Source organism: Schistocerca serialis, chromosome 10 (genome assembly GCF_023864345.2).
Source record: "Schistocerca serialis cubense isolate TAMUIC-IGC-003099 chromosome 10, iqSchSeri2.2, whole genome shotgun sequence".
Lineage (NCBI taxonomy): Eukaryota > Metazoa > Arthropoda > Insecta > Orthoptera > Acrididae > Schistocerca > Schistocerca serialis.
In genome coordinates this window covers 194,541,338-194,567,137 of record NC_064647.1, presented here as the reverse complement: position 1 = coordinate 194,567,137, position 25,800 = coordinate 194,541,338, and the positions used below count along the sequence as shown (strand labels likewise).

General features: G+C 42.0%; 1 protein-coding gene across 1 annotated transcript in view; it reads left to right on the top strand.

Moving 5' to 3' along the window:
* Window positions 1-25,800, top strand: part of LOC126424676 (transcription factor HES-1-like) — a 416,528-nt gene that overhangs the window by 347,152 nt on the left and 43,576 nt on the right. The window contains exons 2-3 of the mRNA XM_050087405.1: window positions 16,880-16,975; window positions 24,253-24,390. Coding sequence (XP_049943362.1) covers window positions 16,880-16,975; window positions 24,253-24,390 — 234 coding nt within the window. The remainder of the gene's footprint in view (window positions 1-16,879; window positions 16,976-24,252; window positions 24,391-25,800) is intronic.

Sequence of the window (25,800 nt, the reverse complement as noted above, 5' to 3'; positions counted from 1 at the left end):
TATATACGAGGCCTGTTCAGAAAGTAAGCTCCGATTGATTGCCAAATTGAAACCACAGTGAACATCAGAAATGTTTTACTTGTAACAATTAGCTACACCTTTCAGCTACTTCTCTACGTAGTCGCCGTTCTGACTTAGACTTTTGTCATAGCGTTGTACCAACTTTTCAATAGCCTCATCATAGAAGGCAGCCGCCAGTGCTTTCCGCCAATTCTCCACGCTGGCCTACACCTCGTTGTCTGTGTCAAAATGTTGTCTTCAAAGACAGCGGTTCATGTGACCAGAGATGAAACTCAGGGGCAGACAATTGCGGACTGTATTGTGGGTAATCTAACATTTCCATTTGAAAACGATGCAGGAGCATCTTCATTGCCCCTGCAGAATGCGGCTGAGAATTGTCGTGAAGACGAAACAGCACGACAGTTATGTAATGTTGGCTGCATAGCTTCAGGCGAAATTTCTCACCAGGCCCTCGTACTTGGCGGCAGACACTATTTTCTAGACATCTTTACGCACTCACTGCGAGCTCAGAAATGAGAAGAGCGACGTGATGCTAACTGGGGTTATACTAGAGACACTACCCAACACATCTGTGCAAAGCTTTATCGGATTTTCATAGTCGTTTCCATTTCGCGACCGATCGGAGCTTACTTTCTGAACGCCCCTCGTATATTTGAGATCGTTCGGAAGAAACATTATCATTTCTATGCATTTTTTATAGTCGCGATGTAGTCATACCTGGATCAACACTAAGGGACCAGAAGATTTATAGACTTTAAAAGAAATGCAACACTACACAAAAAAAAGTTGGTTCAGAAATAATAGGAAAACGATAATGTTCCTTCTGTCTCATGCTGCGTTCGGCCCATCAGCGTGATCGTAATTTCTGATGATGAAGTAACACAAAATAATTGTCATTCAGGTAAATAAGGACATGGAATCATCGAGGTTAATGTACGAAAATAAGTACACTTATCTCTAACACACGTTTTTTTTAATGCTACGTACCTTTTCATATTAAATTACAATAGATGACCATAGTGGTTAAATACTTTATACATAACAGTCAAAATGTCCTCTTGATGCTGTCTGTTCGTAATCAGTTACCAGAAACTACATGCTTTCTGAATGAAAAAAAATAACATTTAGCATTTTCACTCAATATTTTCACATAGAATATAAAATACAGTTGCGGAACGCAGCAAGTCCGCGTCCGCCTCTCATGGAATACAAACAGTAAAAGGTGAGGCGCCAAAAGCCTCATTTGTCTTGAAACAACAGAATTCTTTTTTATACCATTAATCGATACATGTACATAGGAATTTACTGGCACCGCGCAAGAACGGCAAAGATAAAGAATAATAGATTCTGCTGGCCGAAGTGGCCGAGCGGTTACAGGCGCTACCGTCTGGAACCGCACGACCGCTACGGTCGCAGTTTCGAATCCTGCCTCGGGCATGGATGTGTGTGATGTCCTTAGGTTAGTTAGGTTTAAGTAGTTCTAAGTTCTAGGGGACTTATGACCACAGCAGTTGAGTCCCATAGTGCTCAGAGCCATTTGAACCATTTTGAATAATAGATTCTGTCGCTGCTATGCGATGGTTCATTTCTTTTACTTTACAATTGTTCGATAACTTTAGGCCATCAGGCGTTTACTATTGAGCGTATATTAATGTTTGTGAGGCGAAAATTACTAATATTACAATAAGTATCTGAACGTCCTAAAAGAGAACTTATCGCAAAGTGCTACAAGTTTGGGCTTTCAAGGACGTTAAAATTGTATCAAGACAATGATCCTAAGCATAAAGTGGATAGTGTGAGACTATGGACGCTGTATAATTGCCCTGAGGTTTTTGTACCCCCTCCTCTAAGAAAAGAGTTGAACCCAACAGAAAATCTTTGGAGTGGATTGAAGCGAAAAGTACGACAAACGCCAGTGACATCAAAACAAGCTTTAAAGGAACGAATACTGGAAGAATGGCGACAAATAAGTTCTGATTATACGCGAAAGCTCGTTCACAGCATTCCTAAACGCTTGGAACAAGTGATTAAGCAAAAAAGACAGCATACAAGGTATTCTACATCTACATCTTGATGGATATTCTGCAAATCACATTTAAGTGCCTGGCCGAGGGTTCATCGAACCACCTTCACAATTCTCTATAGTTCCAATCTCGTATAGCGCGCGGAAAGAACGAACACCTATATCTTTCCGTAAGAGCTCTGATTTCCCTTACTTTATCGTGGTGATTGTTCCTTCCTATGTAGGTCGGTGTCAACAAAATATTTTCGCATTCGGAGGAGAAAGTTGGTGATTGGAATTTTGTGAGAAGATTCCGTCGCTACGAAAACCGCCTTTCTTTTAATGATGTTCACCCAAATCCTGTATCATTTCTGTGACACTCTCTTCCATATTTCGCGATAATACAAAACGTGTTGCCTTTCTTTGGACTTTTTCGATGTACTCTGTCAGTCCTATCTGGTAAGGACACCGCGCAACCGTATTCTAAAAGAGGACGGACAAGCGTAGTGTAGGCAGTCTCCTTAGTAGGTCTGTTACATTTTCTAAGTGTCCTGCCAATAAAACGCAGTCTTTGGTTAGGCTTCCCGACAACATTTTCTATGTGTTCCTTCCAATTTAATAAAATGTAGAAGGTTGTGATTGTTATACTTGCCGCCCGAAATCTTTTGTGGCTGTGATAAGTTGGCAGGTTTCTTTATATATTATTGTTTATGTTGTTTCAGTTAAGTTTGCAAATAAGAAAATGCTGTTCTGTTATTTATAACATAGTCCCAGATGATTTTGTGCCGAGATTACTCCAGTAAAATGTGATGGCTGTCTATGATGTAGTAAAAATAAAACATAACACCGGTGGCCTAATACTTTGTGAGTCACTGTATGGTGCAGAGACCGGAATTGTCATGTCAGACATCGCAAATTACATAGCTCAGTTTCAGCGGAGTTGCTACACGTGTTTGTGGAGACTCTATGAAGTGGGTCACCCTGTAATGGGGTGAACACAAATATGGAAACTCCACAAATACACATTACGACCCGGTTCTAGGCGCTCCAGTTCGGAACCGCGCTGCAGGTTCTAATCCTGACTCGGGCATGGATGTGTGTGTTGTGCTTAGGTTAGTTAGGTTTAAGTAGTTCTAAGTCTAGGGGACTGATACCTCAGATGTTAAGTCCCATAGGGTTCAGAGCCACTTGAACCATTTGAACAGTGACTTCATAAATCGCTCCCAGCAAATGCGGCGATGGTTCCTTTGAAAGGGCACGGCCGACTTCCCTCCCTAATCCGATGAGACCGATGACCTCGCTGTTTGGTCTCTTCCCCAAAAAACAACCCAACCCCAACCATTTGAACATTACGGCGCGTAGCACAGTATAGAAAACCCGTTGGCATTCAGCAGTTTCTAGTCGTCTCGGAATGGATAAATACGGGTCCTGTATGCTCTTCAAGTGGCAAATTCAGGTAACAATGATGGAGGTCGATAGCGATTACGAACTTCTTCCCAATGTAGACCACAAAGGCTCAATAATATTGAGACCTGGCGACTGCGGTTGCCAGGGATATGCGACAGTTCGCCCTCGTGCTCACAAAACCAGTCCTGGACGATATGAATCTAGTGAACAGGAGCTCTGTCTTCTTGGAACACAGCACCATCATGGGGGAACGAACATTGTACCATGGGATGGACCTGCGCATCACATAATCCTTGCCAGAAATGCTATCTTGCAGAGTAACATTGGGGTCTGTGGAATACCAAAATATGACTGACCGTATCATCAACGAATCCCCGCCACGTTTCACTCTTAGAACGTAAACGAGGCCAGAAGTTGTAAACAGTATAAAATAAGGCACATCTGAGCAAATGGGTTGGTTCAAATGGCTCTAAGCACTATGGGACTTAACATCTGAGGTCATCAGTCCTCTACAATTAGAACTACTTAAACCTAACTAACCTAAGAACATGGCACACATCCATGCCCAAAGCAGGATACGACCCTGCGACCGTAGCGGTCGCGCGGTTCCAGACTGAAGCGCCTAGAACCGCACGGCCACACCGGCCGGCAGCAAATGAGTTTCTTCCATTGCTGCATAGTCCAGGTTTTATGGCTTCGACATCACATTTTCCTTTTATGGGCATTTGCATCACTCCTGAATCCTTTTCGAATTCCAGCTAGTCCTGTAATTCCCTGCTTGTGGAGCACCCCTCGTGTTGTTTTGGTGCTGAAAGGACTCGCTAGTGCGACATTACTACTGCAATGACTTTTGCAGCTGTCGAAGTCTCATTCTTCGCCACAATCCTCGTTAACGACCGTCTGTCACGATCATTCAATACATATTTTCGTCCGTGTTGTAACTTAGCGGATTTTATTTTCCAAGTTTCCTTCTATTCGGCAAAGTCTTCGACACGGTGCCTCTTGAAACACTAAACACTTTGTCTGCGTCGACTACGAAAGCACTCACCATATAAGCACTGTCAATTTGCCCATGTTCGAATTCATTTAGATCTGACATTATGCACTCAAAACAACAAACAACACTGGTCTGTTCATGACCGACACCGGCAATGCATTGAGGACATTGCACAAGCGCCACAAGTGATCAAATACAACAGCGTCACCTGCAGTTTTTGCCTTGCATCTACATACGTTTATGTTAAAGCATGCATATCTCGCAGTGTTCATGCCATTGTCCAACTGCTGTAGACAATAGCACTGCCAGCAAATACCTTTCAGCGTTATCCACTGCATGATTTACATGACTTGTTAACTGTAACAGTCCAGTAGTAGAGTTTACGCAGAATACCAAAGCCGGTAGATGCACAGACTGCAGGGCACACGTTGCGAGAACGGTAGTGGTGGGGGTTATGAGCAGGCGCTGTAGGGGAAATGCTGAGCGCTGGAGGGGAAGTGCCGTTCTAAATGGAAACCTATCCTCACATTTTTTGTAAATGTAAGTGGAGCCCCTCCATCCCTACACTTGCATGGTTACCATGCAAAAAGATCTGTCACCTCTGCTTTGGTTAGCATCTAAAACGAATTCCGCCGAAAATGAAGCGATTTATTTTCGCCTGGCTTGTTAACCATTTTTAAGTTTTCGAGAAGCATCATTACTGGCGAATTTTGAGTAACACTTACATGTTTCTCTTGCAGCCATGTTAAAATTTGCTTCTTTTACCAAAACACAGTAGAGTTTGCACAGTCTCACTACATTAACACGTTGTGCAGTCGCAATTGCGAGAGGATTCTGAAACTGTGATTTATTAAGTTTACTAAGTGAAGAACTGAAGAAAAGTAAGGTCAGTAACTTAAGAAAAAGCACAGCCTCGGCGCAAAATAAACATGTAATGTCTTCACTTATGTTATTCCAAGATCGTTTCTCGTTTCACCAGCTATAGATGGACTTTAAAAATTACTTAATTTCATCGAAAAAGTGTGTGAGGCTAGTGGAATAACAGGTGATCAAAAATATGAATTTTCCGGTTACGATTCTCATCTATATGTACACTCAAAAACTTAGTAGGCTCTACCCTCGCTACTGATTTCTGTTGATATATTGTACTCCTCCCAGCAGAAAATTGGATGTACTGCGTTTTTTCAAGCCCATTGGCAGAAAAGCAGTTAATAACTTTTCAAAAGACATTAATTTGTATCATTTTCTATTGGAGTTTCTTTTAATGGATTAATAATGATAGTTGTATCATCAGCAAACAGAGTCAGTTTTGCTTCTTGTTTCAGATAAGTAGGGAGGCCATCCACATATCTCAAGGACAGAAAGGGACCCTGAACACCTAATGTAAATTAACCCCAGTTAGATGAAGTGCCAAACTGCCTCAAATCACTTAAACCACGTATAGAAACTTTTTACTTCCTGTTCTGTAGATGTGACTCAAACCACTCATATGCTGTTCCGTTTATACCACAGGATTGTAATTTCTGTAACATTATGTCATGGTTCACACAAACAAAAGCTTTGGATAAGTCACAGAAAATTCCTATAGGTGACATTTTACTATTTAAAGACCCTATTGCTGTATGTGGGCAGTGAAACTGTATATTGCTGTCCCAGTGGAACAGCATTTTTGAAATCCGAACTGTGATCTGCTAAGTATCCCATTACTACTGAGATGGTTAACCACTCTTGAGCACACTACTTTGTCGACAGTTTTTGAAAGTGCTGTAAGCAAGGATACTGGCCATTAATTATTGACATCTGTGGTGTCCACTTTTTTGTTGAGAGGCATGTTTTTACCTGTCTGCGAAAATGCCTTGAGCTGGCGATGCATTACGTATGTGACTCAGAACATCAGCTGTAACTCCTCCACATTGTTTTTATGTCTTGTTAGAGATGTCATCTACTCCAACAGAACATTCATTTTTCAAAGATTTAATGATTTTCCTTATTATGCAAGAGGTTGTTAGGTGAAAATTAATCTAAGATTTCTCAAAACTGACTCTTCCATGTACTGCTTGGCTTTTTTTTTTTGTACTATTCTCACCAATTTTTTCACCTGCACTTAATAAATGGTTGATAAATACATTAGCCACTTGTGTACTGTTGGCTAAGATGGTCTCATTCTGTTTGACAATAATAGTACCTACCCCAATGATTACTTTTCCTGCCTCGCTTCTAAAAAAAATTCCATATTGATTTGATTTTATTGTCTGATTTATTAATTTCATCTCTAACATACATATTTCTTGATTTCCTGTCAACTTTTTTCAGTATGTTACAATAATTTTTATAATGTAAAATTACTTCTAGGTCCTTACTAATTCTTGCTGTATCATAGAGTTTTCTTTTTCTGGCTAAAGACACTTCAATATCTATAGTAATTCAAGGTTTCTTTGAATACTGTTTGGTTTTACATGTAGTAATTTTTTTGGGCAGCAATGTTCAAAAAGGGATACAAATTTATCAACAGATATGTTGCGTTTATCCTTAGCATTTGGCTCATTATGTACATCTCCCCAATTAAAATTTCTTACTTTTTTTTTTTTTGGAGGTTGAGCAGCATTACACTTTTACCTAATGGTTTCTGAACAGTACACCCTGCCAGGATTTGTAAGTTAATCAATTGTGCATCATGATCTGATAATCCATCTATCACAGGCAAAGCATGTGTTAGTTTCACATCCTCTTGGTGTCTAAGTGTTATCTGTTAGAGTGCTACTGTCTTGAGCTATACATGTAGGGAAATTGATCACTGATTCTCAGTTATTAATAACACTTTTAGTTCACTTTTCCTACCGGAATTGCCTGGAAAGTTTACACTGAAATCACGACAGGTTAATAACTGCTTCTTTTTGTCTGATAGACAACATAATAGGGAGTCTAACATATTTAAGAATAGCTTCCAATCTCCTAACAGGGACCTGTACACAGTTGCCAATACGTAGACTACATTATCTAGCTGCAGTTCACATGGACTTAACCTCAAAGTGCTGATCGACAGCAAATTTGCTTACGTCTACAGTTTTGTATTTATACCCTTGTTTCGTGTAAATGGCAACCTTTATCCATGCTAGATCCGCAAATGTAAGATGCTTAATTATACCCATTTATACTAATAATTTCCATCCCCACAGTAACATGGTGTTCTTATTTTGGACATGATCTACCAACACACTAACAACTCAACTGCTTTATTTATTATTCCCCTGATATTTTGATGAAGTAAGTTGATACTACCCTTAGCTTTACCCATATTTACTGTAGATGAAGCTTCTTTATTCTATTTTTCTTGATTGTTGTCTGTCTGGACTTTGGCTTTAACCTAAGAAACCTGTCTGCCTGATCCCATTAACCATAGAGATCATCCCTTGTGTGCCTGTGCCTCCCCTTGCATTATCTGCTAATAGAGAAGCTAATTTATCTTTCCCCTTCCTATTTAGGTGCAGGCCGTGTATAGTGTATCCCTATCTACCTGTCTGCCTGATCCCATTAACCATAGAGATCATCCCTTGTGTGCCTGTGCCTCCCCTTGCAGTTGAGTTGTTAGTGTGTTGGTAGATCATGTCAAAAATAAGAACACCATGTTACTGTGGGGATGGAAATTATTATTATAAATGGGTATAATTTAGCATCTTACATTTGCGGATCTAGCATGGATAAAGGTTGCCATTTACACTAAACAAGGGTATAAATACAAAACTGTAGATGTAAGCAAATTTGCTGTCGATCAGCACTTGGAGGTTAAGTCCATGTGAACTGCAGCTAGATAATGTAGTCTACGTATTGGCAACTGTGTACAGGTCCCTGTTAGGAGATTGGAAGCTATTCTTAAATATGTTAGACTCCCTATTATATTGTCTATCAGACAAAAAGAAGCAGTTATTAACCTGTCGTGATTTCAGTGTAAACTTTCCAGGCAATTCCGGTAGGAAAAGTGAACTAAAAGTGTTATTAATAACTGAGAATCAGTGATCAATTTCCCTACATGTGTAGCTCAAGACAGTAGCACTCTAATAGATAACACTTATACACCAAGAGGATGTGAAACTAACACATGCTTTGCCTGTGATAGATGGATTATCAGATCATGATGCACAATTGATTAACTTACAAATCCTGGCAGGGTGTACTGTTCAGAAACCATTAAGTAAAAGTGTAATGTTGCTCAACCTCCAAAAAAAAAATAGCATCAACCTGAACAACACTTACTGGAGATTTTGTCGGTATCTGGAGCATCCTGTTTAGCTCACTTTAACATGCCTTACAGCAGTGTTTACGCTGGGCCAATCATGGCACTGAAAGACCTCTACAAATTGCACATTTGTGTGACCAGTTTCTGCTCCTATTTTGTCCGGGTCACTCCTAACACTGTATGTTGGAGTCATAGCCAGGCTGTTTCCTGCTCACCCTACTATAATTACCTGATCTTCCTTCCTGCATAGCTGACTTAAGTTTTCTGTCACCTGGCTAACGCTAGCACTTGGTTTCACAAAACTTGTGACCTGGTACTCTAGACCTAATTTCTACTGCAGCTGCTGGCCTACTCCCCCCCCCCTCCCCCCTCCCATGACTGCTATCCAGAAGCTGAATTCTTGTTTTCCTTTACTGATTTGCTCACACCCTGCCTTTTTTCTTTAGGCTAATCTTCTGCTTCAACCTACATTCAAATGGTTCAAATGGCTCTGAGCACTGTGGGACTTAAGTTCTAAGGTTTTCAGTCCCCTGGAACTTAGAACTACTTAAACCTAACTAACTTAAGGACATCACACACATCCATGCCCGAGGCAGGATTCTAACCTGCAACCTATATTCAATTACATCTGCATCTACAGTGCTATGTAGTGAGTCATGCTGCCTGTGGTAGAAAAATCATCTTAAAATCATCTCTGTTTTAGTGAAATAAAAGTTCCTGAAGTTCGCCAGGTTTCACGAGAAATTTTGAGGGTCGCATCGAACTGCTCTGCTGACATTTGAGTTCTGAGCCTCACGTACTACCATAAATATAAACTCCAAAAATCCTTGTGGTCTCTTTGTGAGATACTATCCCAGAACCAGTCATCTTAAAATCATCTCTGTTTTAGTGAAATAAAAGCTCATGAAGTTCGTCGAGTTTCACGAGAAATTTTGAGGGTCGCATCGAACTGCTCTGCTGACATTTGAGTTCTGAGCCTCACGTACTACCATAAATATAAATTCCAAAACTCCTTGTGGTCTCTTTGTGAGAGACTATCCCAGAACCAACTACCAGTTGCAATGCCTGTCTAACGGCATCCACGGCCATCTAAAGTTCGGTTTTTGATATGTCCTGTGTTATTGATCGAATTAAATAATTTAATATGCTTTCACAATCTACTGATTAAAAGGTATAACATTATATTAAAATTTTAACAGAATGAGACGTATATTACAGTTAGCAACTTGAGGCACTGTTACCAACAGTGAGCAACTTGAGGCAATGTAACTGGCGGCACACAGATGCTCTGACTTTAAGCACCCAGTATTTGGAGAATGAGCGCAGCTAGCGACTTGCAACAAACTTTGAAAATAATTTCAAACCTTCACGAAACTTTTACTATATGACACCGGCACAAAATGGTGAATGAAAAAAAAAGTTAAATCACTACTGCGTTTTCACCATCCATGCAGTAAGCCTTCAGCTTCAACTGATTACTTCTTTACAACCAGTTCTATCTGCAAGACATTTTGCAGCAATGTCCATGTATCCACCGAACGTACGTGCAAAATTGTGTCATTGCATGATATTAGTTCAGGAGATGTGACATCATAAACATTGAGATACGTCAAAAACTTGTTTTTGCTTCCATCGCCGGCCGAAGTGGCCGAGCGGTTCTAGACGCTACAGTCTGGAACAGCGCGACCGCTACGATCGCAGGTTCGAATCCTACCTCGGGCATGGATGTGTGTGATGCCCTTAGGTTAGTTAGGTTTAAGTAGTTCTAAGTTCTAGGGGACTGATGACCTTAGAAGTTAAAGTCCAATAATGCTCAGAGCCATTTGATTTTGCTTCCAATCGTAGCCCGAGTTATCCACATTATATTCATCTATTTTTCATAATCAGAGTACTTAGCTATTTACAAGAAACTTTAAACGTAATTTCAAGCCGTTTATAAACCTTTCTCGCTTACAAACTTAGTGTGAAATTTTTAACACATTAACTACTTTGCAAAGTAATCAGGCGTTTGAAGCTGTTTTACACATGTGAGTTCGGGGTTTACTGCTTCATCACTAATCGTGTAATCGGATACTGTTGGATCCTTTCTCATTGTTACGGGAAATGTCTTACGTATGTCAATTCTCTCTCTGTGCATATTTTTATTCAATAAATTATTCCCTACAGTAACTGATTTTGATGTCCATAGACAACTGGGAGTCGAGTGGTTCAGAGCCAAACGGTTTCGTGGAAAACAGAACCCGCTTTTTACTACATTATCGCTACGATAAAACTGTACAAAGGGTGAACTTCGTTGTCTGTTACTCATAGTTTTTCGGTTTCGTTTCATTTTTCCTCTCTATGAAAGTGTCAGCTAGACATATATCGTAGCGTCACATATATCACTATTCACTCGCCGGTGGTTTTTATTGAAAATGATGTTCCTTTGTTCTCAATATAGTTGTAATTTGACTTTTTTCTGTATCTGTCGAGACAGAAGACACCGTAATGAAGTACCGCAATGGAGTAGTTTATTTCCGTATGAGCACTTTGTGACGTAATGACAATTACTTAACTCATGTGACTGTGAATAATTTTTACCTTCATGTCAGGAATTCCCGTTTGATTCACAGGCATCAGATAATTTAATACGTAAATCTCATAAGTCTGCAACAACGCGAATATCTGCACTAATCATACGGGGGACATTTGTATCTTAAAATTTCTGTCTTTGAAATTACTGTCAGATCACGATATTTCGATCAATGATTCTCCATAAGATAATAGTCTACAAAGTTTGACGTTAATGCAAAATACGCCTCTGCTACGGGACCGTTTCTTTGTTTGCTCGCATTGTTGACCCGGTATCGTTTTGCGATGACCGCGAGGTGGCTGTTCGGTGCCGCCAGCGCCATCTCTACGGCGAACGGATCAACTACCTGCAGCTCCACCCGCCCATCTGATACATTTTCGAATTCTTCTTTTACCACCAGCACTGTGGAAAGGCAAATGCGAAATGTCTCGAAGAGTGTGTATGAACTTTATTAACTCCGCTACAATTTTCAAATCAGTTGGACTCAGCAGCGGAAGTACTTTGCGTTTCTCGCAGAAATCATATTGTGATCACCCTGTGATTTTATTCATAAAAAAAATGATTATCGTAACGAGGGTAAAGGGTAAGATTATCGATTCGTACAGCAAGCTTTGCAGATGTGACAGTAGTCACAGGAGAGGGAAATAGCCTGCGTCAGTACAATCAATATTTTAAAAAACTGACAACCATTCACTTCAAATATTTTCATTTGCACTGGACTTATTAAATGTGAAGGGCTTGTAAGATTGTCAATATGAAGACAGAGAAAGAGATGAAGTATTTCTGTCAGAGACTATAAACGAGTTGCAAGAGCAGTTGAAAGAAGTGGTTCAAATGGCTCTGAGCACTATGGGACTCAACTGCTGTGGTCATAAGCCCCCTAGAACTTAGAACTACTTAAACCTAACTAACCTAAGGACATCACACACATCCATGCCCGAGGCAGGATTCGAACCTGCGGCCGCAGCGGTCGTGCGGTTCCAGACTGTAGCGCCTTTAACTGCTCGGCCACTTCGGCCGGCGAAAGAAGTGGACAGTGTCTTGAAAAAACGTTATAAGTTGAAAATCAACAAATGTGAAACAAGGGAAATGGAACATACGCGAATTAACTTAGGCGGTGCTGAAGGAATCAGATTAGGAAATGAGACACTGAAAGCAAAGACTGAGTTATGCTATTTGGGAAGCGAAATTACGTATGATGGCGGAGTAGACAGGATATGAAATGCAGGCTGGCTACAGCTAGGAAAGCATTTCCGAAAAGAGAAATTTGGTAACATCGAGTATGAGTTTAAGTGTAGGAATCCTTTTTTGGAGGTATTTAATTGTTTGGAGTGTAATCTTGTACATAACTGAAACGTGGATGATAAAGAGTTAAGATAAGAAGAGAATAGAAGTTTTAGGAATTTGGTGCTATAGAAGAATGCTAAAGATTAAACGGCTGGATCAGAAAGCTAATGAGGACATACTTAACCAAATACAGGAAAAAAGGAATTTATGGCACAGCCTGAGTAAAAGAAGGAATCGGTTGATAAGACACATTCCGAGAGATCAAGTGATCGCCGAATTTGGTAAGGGGGGAAGCGTGTGTGGCGGGGGGGGGGGGGGGGAGGAGGTGAGGTTGACACACTAAACGGGTTCAAATGGATATAGGCTATAATAGTTATAAAGATTGCATTGAAACAAGCGTTTAGTTCATAGTGCTGAGTAATGTGGGGAAAAAACCGCAAATTGGCATTCATAAGAAGAAGAACAACACCAAAAATGCAACAGGAGCGTAAAATGTAAGAAATTGTCCACGCAACCTGCCACTGATGATGCCTTGCAGAAAATAAAGGCGAAACGCGTATGGCACTAAAATTGTGTTTCATTCAGTTGCGTCAGACGGTTCGTAAGTAAATTGTCCGCCCCGGTAGCTGAGTGGTCAGCGTGACAGACTGTCAATGCTAAGGGCCCGGGTTCGATTCCCGGCTGGGTCGGAGATTTTCTCCGCTCAGGGACTGGGTGTTGTGTTGTCCTAATCATCATCATTTCATCCCCATCGACGCGCAGGTCGCCGAAGTGGCGTCAAATCGAAAGACCTGCACCAGGCGAACGGTCTACCCGACGGGAGGCCCTAGCCACACGACATTTCCATTTATAAGTAAATTATCAATATATTGTAAAGTTATAAAGAGGCTTGCACAGGATAGAGTGGCGTGGAGAAATGAATATTTCATGCGTGAGGGATGGCAGTGTGAGACCTGCGGATGTTGACGAATACAAATAAGAGTTTCTTCGTCAATCACTTCACTTGTCTATTCTGTCACTGAGCGTTTCGATGGTTCACACCTTCGTCTTTTATTACATAGCTGGTATTGGTGGAGAGTACGGACGTCTTTTGAAAGTAGCAGACCAAGGGCAGTGTAGGTTTGTTGTGTCTTTTGCTAATGATAAAAATTGTTTATTTACAAAAGGCACTTTTGAGGTTAGGAAACATGAATTTCCGACAGCCCCAGTAAGTAAAACTGTCTGTCAGGCCCCGCACCTGAAACTGGCATAGATCTACAAGTCAGTCAGCTCTTTACTACGCACCGATTCCTAACTGCCGACTATCTTCCAGCAGAAGAACAGATAACCGTATAATGGCCGGAAGACCCCTTGTGGGGTTATTCAGCTCCCTGACGAGAGTCTTTGTATTTGACACCACTCCGGCGACTTTCACTTTTATGAATTTGTACACACCCATGAATATACCGTAAAGTTAAACAGCTGAATTTAAGTTAACGTCCTTCAACTTCCGCCGTACAGTTATACAAGGGAATTTCATAATAGAAGTCACACGTTATTATGGCAGTCCAAGTCACTTTTATTGATTGCTGCACTGGACTTAAAAGTGACACAGATACATGACATTATTTTTCAGGATAGTTGCCAAGTGTCTGTAAACATGGATCGGAAACGTTCAATTCCTCGACAGTAAAAGTCCGCTCCTTACTCAGGGAACAGCTCGAGAAGCGCTGGATAATCTCTGTCATCTCACGTGTTCTTGCGGCTTGACGAAAAGATGTAATTCTCTTGGTGCTAGATCCGGTTTTGCCGATCACCATCTTCCACATGTCTGCAGCTTTGGTGAAACTATCGCCACCATTTCAGAGCAGTCGGGCACGACACTGCATTCTGTCGATACACCACCAAAATTTCGCGGTGTATTTGTGTGCAGTTAAGGCGCTTTGCTCAGAAGAATCGTACTGTCCAGCCTACTTCATCTGTGGAGTGCGTTTCTAGCTGCAGTTTTAATCGCCCACTGTGATGCACCTGTTATCCATAATGTAGCAGAACTGTGTCCGATGGAAGCCAGGAACCTGCTAGTCTATCCTGACAATGCGGCAGTCTTCTTGTGTTACGACCTTACAAGAAGAGGTCCTAAGCGGTGGGATCGACTTTTTTGAAATCATCTATAGCATGTTGTAGGTCATTGTCCAAGGCATCACATCATGCAGCTGTTCAGACTGGTAGGCCCTCGTTTGCGAGTAATCTACGAAAAATTTTTGGAATTTCGCATGTTGCTTTATAGTTTAAAAAAGGAAAATGTATTGTATCTGGTTGCGTAGCGTGATATACTACAGGTGTTATATGCACGGTTGTGAGTTCGAATCTCATTAAGGGGTTTGAAGTACTTTATTTTTAGATCTGTATTGAAATTACTGTGAGCATTATTTTCATTCTGTTACTTGGTTTAAAAGTGTTTTTTATTTCTGTTCCTTTGTCATATCGTTTTAATTGCCCTAATACTGTTTTCAATTGCTCTCATTTTTTCTTCCTATCATTCTTTACACAGTTGGAATCTTTGTGCATGTTAATTTAAGTATTTTTATTTATCTATCATAATATTAAACATTTGAAATTGCAAGTCTATCAGTTGAAGAACAAAAGACGAAATGCACTCTGTCTTCAGGCCATAAGTGGCCCATCGGGACCATCCGACCGCCGTGTCATCCTCAGCGGAGGATGTGTATAGGAGAGGCATGCAGTCAGCACACCGCTATCCTGGTCGTTATGATGGTTTTTTGTGACCAGAGCCGCTACTATTCGGTCGAGCAGCTCCACAATTGGCATCACGAGGCTGAGTGCACCCCGAAAAATGGCAACAGCGCATGGCGGCCCGGATGGTCACCGATCCAAGTGCCGGCCATGCCCGATAGCTCTAACTTTGGTGATCTGACAGGAACCGGTGTCTCCACTGCGGCAAGGCCTTTGCCCAAAAGACGAAATAATCTGTTTATATTAACTCTGCAATTGTGTCAAAAATGTAATTTTCGTTTCGAGATGTTTATTTTCTTGGGTGGTAATCGTCATACAAACATAAATTTTTATTGCACTGCGGACAAAGTAACACACATGACGTTTAAACGAGAAAAGGGATTGCAAGTAAAATGAAATTCAAGCAGAATGAGGAATACAGATAATTAATGCAACAACGTGGACGAAAATGTGGGACGATGCAGTGGGAGATAATAAATCGATGTTAATACAGGGAAATACATAAAATCACGTGTGCGAAGATTCCTAGGAAAAAGAATTATATGAAAGAAAATTAAATTGAAAAAGTTAGTGCGGTGATCTAAACGATGTGACAAAGGAACGGAAATTAAAAAATACGTTTGAACCAAATAACTCAATGAAAATAATGATGAAAGTAATTTCGATAAAGAATTTGTTAAAAGTATACATAACGCTTGGTAAGATTCGAAGCCGCAACTCATTGCATATGAGGCGTGTACCAATAACCATTACGTTACACAATCAATATATTTAATGCTTCTTTGCCGGCCGGAGTGGCCGAGCGGTTCTAGGCGCTACAGTCTGGAACCGTGCGACCGCTACGGTCGCAGGTTCGAATCCTGAATCGGGCGTGGATGTGTGTGATGTCCTTAAGTTAGTTAGGTTTAAGTAGTCCTAAGTTTTAGGGGACTGATGACCTCAGTCCCATAGTGCTCAGAGCCATCTGAACCATTTTAATGATTCTTTTTTAAAGGTGTAAAGTTGCATGCGAAATTTCGATCCTTTTTTCATCAATTACTCGTATACTGTGGCCCACCAGGGTTAATGGCTGCAGGGTGTGATAATTGCAACTTTAAGGTACATCTTCGTGAAGATGGTTTCAGAAAGTCGATCCCACCATTGAGGTCCTATCCTTGTCAGTGCAGAGCGACGTGTGTAAATTACTTTGTGATGTCCTTACGTATTAATGTCCACACCACTTTGGATTGCCCACGACTTACTGTGCATACGTATGAAATTTTGAATCACTTACTAACACCACAATGGCCTTGCGTCGCAATAGCTTAAATTTCCCGAAAGGTTTCACATATTGTTGGCCGGTGTGGCCGAGCGGTTCTAGGCGCTTCAGTCCGGAACCGCGCTGCTGCTACGGTCACAGGTTCGAATACTGCCTCGGGCATGGATGTGTGTGATGTCCTTAGGTTAGTTATGTTTAAGTAGTTCTAAGTCTAGGGGTTTGGTGACCTCAGATGTTAAGTCCCACAGTGCTCAGAGCCATTTGAACCATTCGTTTCGCATTTTGTTGTCAGGTGCATGTGAAAGTACAAAGAAATCGTGACGTAGTGCAGACAGCTGACGCGGGCCGTCCTCTGTTCCGTGTTGCAGGCCAACAAGCCACTGATGGAGAAGCGACGCCGAGCCCGCATCAACCAGAGCCTGGCCGCTCTCAAGACGCTCATCCTGGACTCGGCACGGCTGGAGGTACGCCTCTCCTTCTGCTACAAGACACTGCACTGCTCTCTCTCAGCCGCCTCGTACTGCTGCCCGTACTATCTGGGTCAGGTTCACTGTCGTGTGAGACATCTAAAAAGATATCATTCTCGCCTTTGACTGCTAAAACTATTTATTTACATAAATACCCGAATGAAATATTCGTGTCCAATCATTTTCGGGTAAAACGCAGTGAAATATTCATGCTTCGACATATGTCAAAATTTGTAAACTGGTGTGCAACACTTAAGGATGAAAGTAACTTTTGCACGATCTGTCAGTGCCAAGTAAAATAGCTTGTTGAAACTCGAACCATACATAGAAAGTAATGCTACAGTACAATACCGTAAAATACTAAAAGTAACTGAAGGAAGTATCCCATGACATGAACAGAGACTCCTGTTGAAAGACAATAATAATGCTGAAGCCACAGGGTTTCTTAATTTTGGTACCCCAACTGGGAGGCAGCGCATAGGTAAGAAACAGGAAAAGGTACTAATCTCTCGGTACTGTTAAGGTCCCTTTACTAGCGGATAACATATGCAAACATATTACATAACTTGCAAGGTGGTGGGAAGTTGAAGCAAAGTGTCCTGGCTGTCTGTACCTGATGAAATGGGCTGAAGCAGTTGTGGAGCTCGTAGATCTCGACAGCACTGGCTAGAGGGCGTTGTCGTCGGTGTCTCTCGTCGTGCCTACTTAGCAGAGTGGAACTACGTTGTGGCATTGTAGCTATCGATACCACATTGATGGTCCCGTGGACCCCACAAAAGGCGGGACATGCTTCTTAATAGGATGTGTGATCAGCAAGGGTGGCAATGCATCCTCTGCAGTACAGTCCCACACTGGCCTCAGGGTTCGTAATGGATTCTAGTGGTAGGGAGTTCCATTTCTGCATCAGCTCGGTTGAAAATTCCTAGATGGCAGTTGGTGCCTGTGGACGTGCTGCAGTACATCCACCCAATGCATCCCACACACGCTCGACAGGATTTGAGTTGGGATAACATGTAGACCATTCGGATATTATCTATTCGTTCCGAGAGCTCCTTCTCCTCTGTTGTTCGATCTAATCGCGCACTTTCATCCATAAAAATGAAATGCGGGTAGAATGCACCCCTAAAATATGGCCATGCCGAACGAGTACATTGTCACAACAGTGTGGACAGATGGGTGTACCGTGTTTAAAGATGTAGACATCAGTATGCTCATGCAACTTTATGCCTCCCCAAACCGTCAGGTACAACAGTGTTTCTGGGTGCATTATGTGTCCGCATGTTTCGCCATTTGAGGATACATCCAGCATTGTTGAGTGTGATCGTTTCTGTGGTCCACATATTATGGTGTGAGGGAGCATAATGTTGCATGGATGTATTGGCCTCCAAATCTTTGAACACAGTGCAGTCACTATTGTCCTCCTTCCGTATGTGCATCTTTTCAGGGGCGCATTCGGCCCTTTCTTAATTTTTAAGGATGACAATGCACAATCGCATCAAATAGCACAGGTGAAGGAGCTCTTGACATCTACATCTACATGATTACTCTGCAATTCACATTCAAGTGCTTGGCAGAAGGTTCATCGAACCACAATCATACTATCTCTCTACCATTCCACTCCCGAACAGCGTGCGGGAAAAACGAACTCCTAAACCTTTCTGCTCGAGCTCTGATTTCTCTTATTTTATTTTGATGATCATTCCTACCCATGTAGGTTGGGCTCAACAAAATATTTTCGCATTCGGAAGAGAAAGTTGGTGACTGAAATTTCGAAAATAGATCTCGCCGTGACGTAAAACGTCTTTGATTTAATGACTTCCATCCCAATTCGCTTATCATGTCTGCCACACTATCTCCCCTATTACGTGATAAAACAAAACGAGCTGCCCTTTTTTGCACCCTTTCGATGTCCTCCGTCAATCCCATCTGGTAAGGATCTCACACCGCGCAGCAATATTTTAACAGAGGACGAACGAGTGTAGTGTAAGCTGTCTCTTTAGTAGACTTTTGCATCTTCTAAGCGTCCTGCCAAAGAAATGCAACCTTTGGCTCACCTTCCCCACAATATTATCTGTGTGGTCTTTCCAGCTGAAGTTGTTTGTAATTTTAACACCCAGGTACTTAGTTGAATTGACAGCCTTGAGAATTGTACTATTTATCGAGTAATCGAATTCCAACGGATTTCTTGTGGAACTCATGTGGATCACCTCACACTTTTCGTTATTTAGCGTCAACTGCTACCTGCCACACCATACAGCAATCTTTTCTAAGTCGGCATGCAACTAATACTGGTCTTCGGATGACCTTACTAGACGGTAAATTACAGCATCATCCGCGAACAACCTAAGAGAACTGCTCAGATTGTCACCCAGGTCATTTATATAGGATCAGGAACAGCAGAGGTCCCAGGACGCTTCCCTGGGGAACAACTGATATCACTTCAGTTTTACTCGATGATTTGCCGTCTATTACTACGAACTGCGACCTTCCTTACAGGAAATCACGAATTCAGTCGCACAACTGAGACGATACCCCATAGGCCTGCAGCTTGATTAGAAGTCGCTTGTGAGGAACGGTGTCAAAAGCTTTCCGGAAATCTAGAAATACGGAATCAACTTGAGATCCCCTGTCGATAGCGGCCATTACTTCGTGCGAATAAAGAGCTAGCTGCGTTGCACAAGAACGATGTTTTCTGAAACCATGCTGATTACGTATCAATGGATCGTTCCCTTCGAGGTGATTCATAATGTTTGAATACAGTATATGCTCCAAAAACCTACTGCAAACCGACGTCAATGATATAGGTCTGTAGTTCGATGGATTACTCCTACTACCCTTCTTAAACACTGGTGCGACCTGCGCAATTTTCCAATCTGTAGGTACAGATCTATCGGTGAGCGAGCGGTTGTGTATGATTGCTAAGTAGGAAGCTATAGTATCAGCGTAATCTGAAAGGAACCTAATCGGCATACAATCTGGACCTGAAGACTTGCCGGTATCAAGCGATTTGAGTTACTTCGCAACCCCTAAGGTATCTACTTCTAAGAAACTCATGCTAGCAGCTGTTCGTGTTTCAAATTCTGGAATATTCCATTCGTCTTCCCTGGTGAAGGAATTTCGGGAAACTGCGTTCAATAACTCCGCTTTAGCGGCACAGCCGTCGGTAACAGTACCATCGGCACTGCGCAGCGAAGGTATTGACTGTGTCTTGCCGCTTGTGTACTTTACATACGACCAGAATTTCTTCGGATTTTCTACCAAATTTCGAGATAATGTTTCGTTGTGGAACCTATTAAAGGCATCTCGCATTGAAGTCCGTGCCAAATTTCGCGCGTCTGTAAATTTTAGCCAATTTTCGGGATTTCGCGTTCTTCTGAACTTCGCATGCTTTTTCCGTTGCCTATGCAACAGCTTTCGGACCTGTTTTGTGTACCATGGAGGATCAGTTCCATCTCTTACCAATTTATGAGGTATAAATCTCTCAATTGCTGTTGCTACTATATCTTTGAATTTGAGCCACATCTCGTCTACATTTGCATAGTCAGTTCGGAAGGAATGGAGATTGTCTCTTAGGAAGGCTTCTAGTGACACTTTATGCGCTTTTTTAAATAAAATGACAGGCTATTCGGTGAATGGACGGCCTACCCTTTACACCGACTCAAATCCCATCGATCATGCGTGGTATGCATGGCGGAGATGTATTGAAGCATATCCACATGCGCTAGCACCCATCCAGAAGCGAGCCGCTGTGCCCGAGCGGTTCTAAGCGCTTCAGTCCAGAACCGCGCTGCTGCTATGGTCGCAGGTTCGAATCCTGCCTCGGGCATGGATGTGCGTGATGTCCTTAGGCTAGTTAGGTTTAAGTAGTTCTAACTCTAGGGGACTGATGACCTCAGATGTTAGGCCGGCTGGTGTGGCCGAGCGGTTCTAGGCGCTTCAGTCTGGAACCAGGCGACCGCTACAGTCGCAGGTTCGAATCCTGCCTTGGGCATGGATGTGTTTGATGTCCTTAGGTTAGTTAGGTTTAAGTAGTTCTAAGTTCTAGGGGACTGATGACCTCAGATGTTAAATCCCATAGAGCTCAGAGCCATTTGAGCCATTTTGAACCTCAGATGTTAAGTCTCATAGTGCTTGGAGCCATTTGAACAATTTTTGAACCATTCAGCAGTGTTCAACCGCGCTCGTGGAGGAATGGAACGCTCTACCACTACAACTCATTACCAGTCTTCTAGCCAGTATGGGAGCAAGTGTCAGAGTATGGATTTCTGTCCGTGGTGATCTCACACACTATTAAGAACCACGTCTTGCCTTTCGTAATGTCCAGGGGACCATCATAAATAGTCGTGACTCCAGTGTAATTATGTCTTTGAATAAAAGTTTCACATCTGCTGGTTTCATGGCGTATATCTTTCAGTTACTAACCCTGGTATACCGCAGCATTTACTTCTATGTAAGGTCCAAGTGCCATCTAGCTGTGTTACTTGACAGGCGAAAGCTCTTTCGTTCTTAAGTTTCGTACGCCAAACATGGACAGAAGGGGAGCTTCTAGCATAAGATGGTTACTTCCAGTAATCTTAGTTTATTATAGTTCTGTTCATAAAATAACATAAGATCGCTACAGTGAACGACTCAAGTAGAATGTTGCCAACTTCATCGAACCTTGCGAACATACCCGCATCTTTCATCTACTAAAACTCTGCCATGGCTCTAAGGATGAGATTAGTTTAGATTAGACGCAACCGCCTACGCAAAAGCTAGTGCCAAAACACCCGCATTCAGCTGAGGGTGCTGTTTTTATTCTAATGCCTGCTACCGTCATTCCCATGGCGCCAGGCAAAAAGCGTATATAATTCAGTGAATCCAAATGAGACTGGGAGTCCCTCAGAAACTGCCTGTCCTTTTTTGGTTGAACAGGGATAAAAGGTTGGAAAGGACTAAAAAAGCACGAGAGAAATATCGCTAAAAATACCAAAATAAAAATCAAACAGAATGTCATTATGATGTATATCAAACAATTTCGTTTGATCAGAGGATTTCGGAACTGAAATTGGATACAGTCAAGGCAGAATATAACAGAATTTATTTATGTATATTTATAGATGTTTTAATAGATTAAAGTAATTAATCGTCTTTTCAGTAAAAGTCGTTGTTAGAATCGACGTAGTTTGACCTCGTGCTTCGACTGAAATGTATCAATTGCTTCAAAAGCCTTTTCTAAAACAGTGTCAACATGGGGGGACCATACCCAATGAAACCTACTATGTCACTGCTATTAAGAGGTGTTTCTCACTTCTGGTAGATGTCAGTAAAGCTAGGGGTAATATGTAAAACGAAAGCAAATAAGAAAACATTAACCACACTAAGGAAGCTGATAACGTAGGTACAAGTGAAAGGATCATTATGGGATGGGTAGTTTCAAGCAGTTTTGTGCAGTGGGCGAAAGCGTCTGTTGTGTTACACACAATGAATGTTTACTATGGAAATTTAAATTACGACGAAAAAAGCAGTTTTTGTCTGAAGCAATCGATTTGGAATAGCTCGAAAGGTCACAATCGATCTGGCATTTAGGAAAAGAATTACTGACTTGAATAGAGTTACTACACCAGAATTTTGACGAAGCAGTCGATATTCTCTTTTGCGAGAGCTTGAGATGCTTGGAGCGTTCGCTTTTGTATAGTTCTGTGTTGTTTCATTTTGAAACACCGTGGTACCAACATTGTAAAATTGGGCAAAAAGTATTGTTTCTGCAGTAGATGATCCACAGCTACACTTTGCTCTTTGATTGTAGGAGGGAAGATCGGAGAGTAAGGTGCAATAATGTTTTTACCAAAAAGTTTAACAGATAAAAAAAAGTCGCAAATGAACTTACATCTTTTACTTTCTTTTCAACATAGTCACCAACGTTCTCAACACATTTCTCGCACTGTGGTACCAGGGTACCTGTTTCAATATGCCCAGTTCGTAGAAGTCCGTTTGGTTGGAATATAGCCATCCGCTGATCTCACGCCGCATCTGCCGCAAAGCGTTAGCCGACCAGGAATTTCTTATGGGAACAAACAGATGAAAGTCCGGCGTGCAAGGTCTGGACTGCATATGGATGATGGAACATCTCACTCCCAAATTTGGTGATTTTCTCACGAACAGGAGCAGAAGCATTGGAGGGGCAGGAGGGGGGAGGGGAGAAATTTCAAGAAGAAGTTTACACCGTCAGCGTTAATGCTGTGACATTTGTCACGAAGGGCATGAACCAAAGTATAATGTGGGCTGCAGCATTCACAGTGGTCGCGTGTTCGGCAGACTCCACTAACAGTACACCTTGCATATCCAAGAACACTGCCACAAGCACTTTCTTAGCAGACTGAGTCACTTTCAATTTTTTCGTACTAGGAAACCAGCATGTTTCTACACCATAGACACCAACACGGTTTCGGGCATGTAGTGGTACGCCCACGACTTATCACCAATGACGATTCCTTTCAGGAAACCATGTCCTCTGCGGTGTAACGCATTAAGTGATGCTAGCTTGCCATCACGGCCCCTCTCGGAAGAATGCACACCACTTGGAGACATTGTTACGGTCCATACTATTGTCCCCATACACTCCACGCAAGCCCCTGTGAATTTCACTCGGTTTATGCCTTTTGGCCCACCAATATCGAACTATATCTCACTGCTCTTCACAAGTTGACGACAGTAACATTCGCACCATGTTTGCTTCGTGGTTCAGGCTCCTCTCTCATCAAAACAAAATACCATCTGTAGCGCAAACTTCGAACTATATCGTCGTGAAATTTCAACATTGCACCAGTAATATTAGGGAAGAAAAAAAGTATTGTGCGTTACTTTCTGATCCTCTCTCGTACGTATTTATCTCTTTTTAGTGGCGAGTTGTTATGCTCTCTCAGCCTCATTCTCGAGCAACCATTCCTGCCATCAGCCAGACCGCCTGGCTGGTATCCGGCGCAGACATTTACCGAGAACGGGTCTGCGACCCCGAAATTAGTTGCGCTAAACAATAAGGTAATCAAATAAAAATAGGAAGCAAAGCGTTGCTGCTGGACGTGTATTGCCAAACAAATATTTCGTCACCAAAGTACCTGCCAATAAAACTCCTGTCCTAAATTGTCTGAGAAGTTCACGATCACACAATACTGGCCACAGCACATTTGGCGTAAGTGCACTGAATGTGATTTGATGACGATTTCGCCTAGTTGTGAGGTGATGGAGACGTGAGTGTGGCGACGCTGCAGAGTGATGTCGGGCGGCTGTTGCAGCAGAACACGAAGCACTCCAAGCTGGAGAAGGCGGACATCCTGGAGCTGACGGTGCGCCACCTCCAGCGGCAGAAGGCGCTCGGCTCCAGTTCCGTGCTCTCCAAGTTCCGCGCCGGATTCCAGGAGTGCGCCCGAGAGGTGAGTTCCTAGTGTGTATGACAAGTAAAAAAACTGTGTACGGTAGATAGGGTGGTCCAAAATACTGTACTTTCAGATTTCATACCTCCACAAGCCTTAAATTATGCATTTATGTGTAAAAGTAACACACACAATATTTTGTCAAAAAATACTTACTCTCAGAGGTCGCTCAGGAGCACACAAGTTTTATAATACAAGAAAAAATCATTCGCTTGATGAATGTGCAAATTGCCGCGCGGTTAGAGGCGTCATGTCACGGATTGCACGGCCCCTCCTGTCGGAAGTTCGAGTCCTCCCTGGGGCATGGGTGTGTGTGTTGTTCTTAGTAAAAGTTAGTTTAAGTTAGTTCAAGTAATGAGTAAGTCTAGGGACCGATGACCTCAGCAATTTGATCCCTTAGGAATTCACATACATTTGAATGTGCAAATTGTGCCATTAGAGCAACTTTTGAAGAAGTAGGGAGCTCTTTTAGATGTCTAATTCGAAAAAATAGCTGTTTCTGTTCTTCATCCTTCGTCAGTGTTTTACTGTACTTTTGTATCCGACTGATAGCGCGTTCTGTTGCGTCATTTACTTCTTTCATCTGAGAGCAGAGCTGACGAAGTTCTTTGAATACTGGATGTTCTGTCTGTTCTGTAGAGGCTAACTGTAAGAAAGATATTCATTTCATTCTTACTCCTTCAACCAACACATCGAAAAAGCAAGTTTGTTCTGTGGCAAGATTCTATAATTTCAGGTCTTCCAACTCTTCCAATTTATTCATTACCTTGAGTCGGCGAGGAGTACCAGATATTCGTGGGCGTTGCAAGTTTTTCACCATGTTTCTCCTTTGTCCCTGTTTCTGCTCTATCATCAAAGAAGGCTGGGGCAATCAGGTGCTCAGAGGGAAACCAAAGACACCTGCAAGGACTCTTATTGCTTTATTAGCTACACTTTTGCGAGATAATTCTTGAGGAGAGTAATATGTCTGATATCATCGTAAGGACTTCCGATACAAATATGCGCTTCTTTTCACTCTCTGTTAAACAAGACTGACAGACAAAGCCAAGTCAGTTATATTTTGGACTTCTTGTTGTGTTAATTTAAATTGAAATTGGTAAAGAAATATTTCCATTGCATAAATACCTTTCGCCATCCAGCGATCATGATGCTTTCGACTGGAAGCTCGAAATGACGCGATAGCACGTCTTCCATCACTGAGGAACAATAAGGATAATTGTAAAATTTCCTTATAATCATCTCTTAGTTGCTGAACTTACAACACCATTGTCATTGCTCCTACCTTGGTACGAGATGATTAATGCCCTGGAAAAATGGTTCAAATGGCTCTGAGCACTATGGAACTTAACATCTATGGTCATCAGTCCCCTAGAACTTAGAACTACTTAAGCCTAACTAACCTAAGGACAG